This window comes from Oryzias melastigma, linkage group LG11, assembly GCF_002922805.2.
Source record: "Oryzias melastigma strain HK-1 linkage group LG11, ASM292280v2, whole genome shotgun sequence".
Taxonomy (NCBI): domain Eukaryota; kingdom Metazoa; phylum Chordata; class Actinopteri; order Beloniformes; family Adrianichthyidae; genus Oryzias; species Oryzias melastigma.
Genome location: NC_050522.1, coordinates 22517344 through 22521586, shown reverse-complemented (window position 1 = coordinate 22521586; position 4243 = coordinate 22517344). Strand labels below are relative to the sequence as shown.

General features: G+C 33.7%; 1 protein-coding gene across 1 annotated transcript; it reads right to left on the bottom strand.

Moving 5' to 3' along the window:
- Positions 1-181: 181 nt before the first annotated feature.
- Positions 182-4108, bottom strand: LOC112162661 (early nodulin-like protein 2). Its single transcript, XM_024298507.2, has 3 exons — positions 3150-4108; positions 2231-2294; positions 182-1846 (listed from the first exon to the last, which is right to left on the bottom strand). The coding sequence occupies exons 1-3, from the start codon at positions 3240-3242 to the stop codon at positions 1332-1334; spliced, it is 672 nt and encodes a 223-aa protein (XP_024154275.1). The 5' UTR covers positions 3243-4108; the 3' UTR covers positions 182-1331.
- Positions 4109-4243: the final 135 nt, after the last annotated feature.

Below are 4243 nucleotides of genomic sequence, written 5' to 3'. Positions count from 1 at the left end.
AAAAAGAGAACTTTATCTTCAACATTTTGGTACTAATGAATAAAATGGTTTTATTAAAGTATATTTAAAACATTGTCTTTTGCTGCCAACTTTAATTTTTACTACATTGCATTAAAAAATATGGAATTAAACTTCTTAGTCTTCTCAATCTGGTTTAACCCAAAGAAAATTATTTAAAAAAAAGCAACAATCATGGATATTTAAGTCACCTGAAGCTCAAAGATCCACTCCAATGAAAACTGTGTTTTTAAAATGTTCTTATGGCATTTTTCTCATGGTGGAGAATATAAATGAAGATAAAAGAGCTTAAAATTGTGGGTGGAAATATTTCTTTATTCTAATCGTTTTGAATCAGGAGCAGACAGGCTACAAGCTCCATTCCAATCCATCCACTTGTAGTTAAATAAATCTGTGTAAGTTTTAATTTTTCTCATCTGAGCTGGCATCTGCCTCCAAACTGGAAAGCTCTGAAACGCTTTTCCCTTTTTTTGTACTTGGTATTAAATTGGGGTTTTGAGGGGCTGTAAGCTAGCGGGAGAGAGTCCAACAAAGGGATGATGGGAAATGAGGACAGGCTTATCTGCCAAGAGTTTGGAAACAAGGCATGAGAAAACAACACAGTTTTTTTATTTAACCATAATTAAAAGACCACTGTGAATGATTTTTACAGTAGATCAAAAGATGAATGGAGTGAGGCTTTAAGGAAATTCCACTGCATTGCAATCAAATTGCAGACACTCAGAATACAACTTCATGTGATTTTTATTTTACCCGCAGAAGAAGGAAAACAATGGAAGAGATCAAATTAGAAAAATTAGAAAATCCCCTCTTCCTTAATGCAGACAAGACTAAAATGTAAAGGTTTTTCTGCAATTAAAAAAAAGAATGGAAAAAGCAGCATGAGAATAGTTGTTAAAAGTCACAACTTTCTTTTCTTGCTCAAAAGAATTGAAAAAACAATTTAAAATACAACTGAAAGAGGACACAAATAAGATTTTTACATTTCACTTTTAATTGAAAAGTTTGACAGAATATTTTACACTTGAATTCATTACGAAGCTGCATTTATTATTTCTTATTGTTTTGGAGTATTTGAGATAGACTCATTCATATAAATGGTAATAAATAGAAACAAGATTACATCAGGGGTCATAGTTATACTAATAACAGATGAACACGAGGAGCTCTTTATTTCCAGGATCAATAGAAGTCAAAGATTCAGATAGGATAAAACTTAAACCTTGTTTACATAAATAACAAAACATTTACAAGCTTAATTACACAGAATGAAACCACAACTTAAGAGCCAAGGTGGCCTCTCTTTCTTGTCTTTAAATCTGTAACGTTTGATCAAAAGGGTGCAGAAAAAAATGTGTCAAAGTTGCTGCAAAGGCCAAGAAGAGGCTAATTTTGTGAGGAAAGGCAGAAGACGTTGGAGTTGTGGGGGTGATGGTGGTGGAGATGGTTGGTTTTGTTGTGGGAGTGGTGAGTGGTGCATTGGTGATTGGTCCAGCTGTCGGTGGATTGGTGATTGGTCCAGCTGTCAGTGGATTAGTGGTCGGTTTAGCTGTTGGTGCATTAGTGGTCGGTACAGCTGTCGGTGCGTTGGTCACATTGGTCATTGATCCAGCTGTCGGTGCGTTGGTCACATTGGTCATTGATCCAGCAGTTGGTGCGTTGGTCACATTGGTCATTGATCCAGCTGTCGGTGCGTTGGTCACATTGGTCATTGATCCAGCTGTCGGTGCGTTGGTCACATTGGTCATTGGTTCAGCTGTTGGTGCGTTGGTCACATTGGTCATTGATCCAGCTGTCGTTGTGTTGGTCATTTGTCCATATGAAGAAGCTGTTTAAAATGATTTATAATTGTTATTAAAAAATGCTTGGACGTTGAGCCCGATTTTATGGCTGAGGAATAACTATTGGTCATTGATAGAAAAGAAAATTTACTTACCAACAAAANNNNCATTGATCCAGCTGTCGGTGCGTTGGTCACATTGGTCATTGATCCAGTTGTCGGTGCGTTGGTCACATTGGTCATTGATCCAACTGTTGGTGTGTTGGTCACATTGGTCATTGGTTCAGCTGTCGTTGTGTTGGTCATTTGTCCATATGAAGAAGCTGTTTAAAATGATTTATAATTGTTATTAAAAAAATGCTTGGACGTTGAGCCCGATTTTATGGCTGAGGAATAACTATTGGTCATTGATAGAAAAGAAAATTTACTTACCAACAAAAAGAACAATGAGGCAAACGTTTGCAATCATGGTGATGATGTGTCTTTTCTTGTGTCTCTAAAAAAAATTTATCAGAAATTAACTAAAGAAAACGAATAGTTATTAAAAAAAAGAAAGTGTATAGTTGAGGACATTAAACTATTCTCTATTTTACCCACAATCAGAACCAGTTGTAGTGTCTAACGTTACAATTAATGTACTTATTTTCCCAAATTTTTTGTTTTTAATTTTTGGACTTCATTTGTTTGCAATTTTGGCAGATATAAAAGAAAATACAATTTAAACACATTGAAGAGTGTAGAATTTAAGCCTAAGTTGCCATACTCACAGTCAAATGTGGAACAGAATCACAGTTTTCCAATAGATTTAATAAATAAAAAAAATAACGCACCAGATTCACTATTTGAAAACTGCAAGATCATCTTAGAACAGAAAAAAAATACTCAGTGTGACTTGTAGTTTCAATACTGGAGATAATATTGCCGCTGGTGTGATGATTGACCAATCATCTCCTTTCCGATTTTTTTTTTACATCTCTACATACATTTTGATTTTTAATAGCCTGTTAATTCTTTAGACTTCCATAACAGAAGTAGAAGACACAAAATCTTAAAAGATTTTAAGTCTAAAGAAAGATTTTGTGTCTTCTACTTCTGTTATGGACTTTGTCATTTAGGTATAGAAACCCTCCCAATTTCCAATTAGAAATTATTAAAACTAAATTAAAGGATGTGCCCATTTATTTTCATATCCCTACATATTCGTTCTAATTTCAATCAAGTGTAAAAAAAAATCAGTTTCAAAAAGTAATTTCTAGAAATTATTTTATTTATGAGCTCCCAAAAAGCATGAAAAAACAAGGAAGTATTTTCACGAATACTATACAAGCAATAGGAATGATAGTCTACTTACAGAAAACGTCTTTGCTTGAAGAGCGATCTGGTTGCTGTGTGAATTAGTGATGCTTTTGGTTAACAGCAACCTTTTATATTTACAGACAAACATAGGATGACATTAAACTCAGGAAAGGGGTGGAGTGATGGTGGTTTCCATAAAAGAGAAGCTTACAATAACCCTCTCATTTCTCAGGTTTTTCTAGTTTTACTCTGACGCCACAATGGAAGTTTAATTTTAAAAGAAAAACAATTGCATGACATTTTTTTTTTTTTATGTGTGGCAATATTTTTTACATGAGTAACTGGCCTTATGGTTGTGACTCTTACTTTTCTTGCTTAATACTTGCATGTCGAGAATTCATCACTGCTGGAGTGAGCTGGGTGGAACACCATGCAACAACAACAAAAAAACAAAGCAACTAATTCTAACACAACATTGGTGATAAGTTGAAATGTGGAAAAAACAAATTGTTGAGATCAGTAAGTCTAATTCTGTAAAACAATAACAGTGACACAGAAATCTAAAAGAATATGTTAGTACGTGAATGATTTCCCCTCTAATTAGAAACTACACAAAAGAAGATTAAAAGCTTTGACTTCCTTGTTGTCGCTTGTCCTTTTTGTATGTTAGGAGTGAGAAAGAAATCTTAAAACTGATATTAATGTTATTGCTACACGTTTACGGTCTAAATTTTGACTCTTGGTTTAGTTGGTTTAGTGGTTTGTTTGCAATTTCTTTCTTTCGGAACCCAGATTTTTTGTTATTTAGGCAAGCAACTGAAACCTACAATGCTCTGGGTCTCCTGGTTTGACCCATAGCACAGAACTCTGCTGCCATCTGTGCATAAATGTTTGTGTAAATGAGAGTGATAAATGTAGCCTGCTTCAGACTTTGCAAAAACACGTAAAAAAATCAATTTACCATTTTTGGCTGTAGTAACAAAAAAAATAAGAATTATCACATTTTTTTTTTTATAAAATTCAAATTATTAAAATGTTATGACCCTGTTACCTTTAATATTTTAAAATGTATGGATAGTGTAAATATGATTTAATTTAATGAAAGGATGCATAAAAAATAAATTTAATCTGAAAGTCCACGAAAACATA

Excerpts from the sequence above, each read along its gene's own strand:
- LOC112162661 (XM_024298507.2), bottom strand. The coding sequence starts at position 3,242 with ATGTTTGTCTGTAAATATAAAAGGTTGCTGTTAACCAAAAGCATCACT. Across the intron at positions 2,295-3,149 it reads TTCAAGCAAAGACGTTTTCT|AGACACAAGAAAAGACACAT; the intron begins GTAAGTAGACTA and ends AATTTTTTTTAG. Across the intron at positions 1,847-2,230 it reads CCTCATTGTTCTTTTTGTTG|CTTCTTCATATGGACAAATG; the intron begins GTAAGTAAATTT and ends CATTTTAAACAG.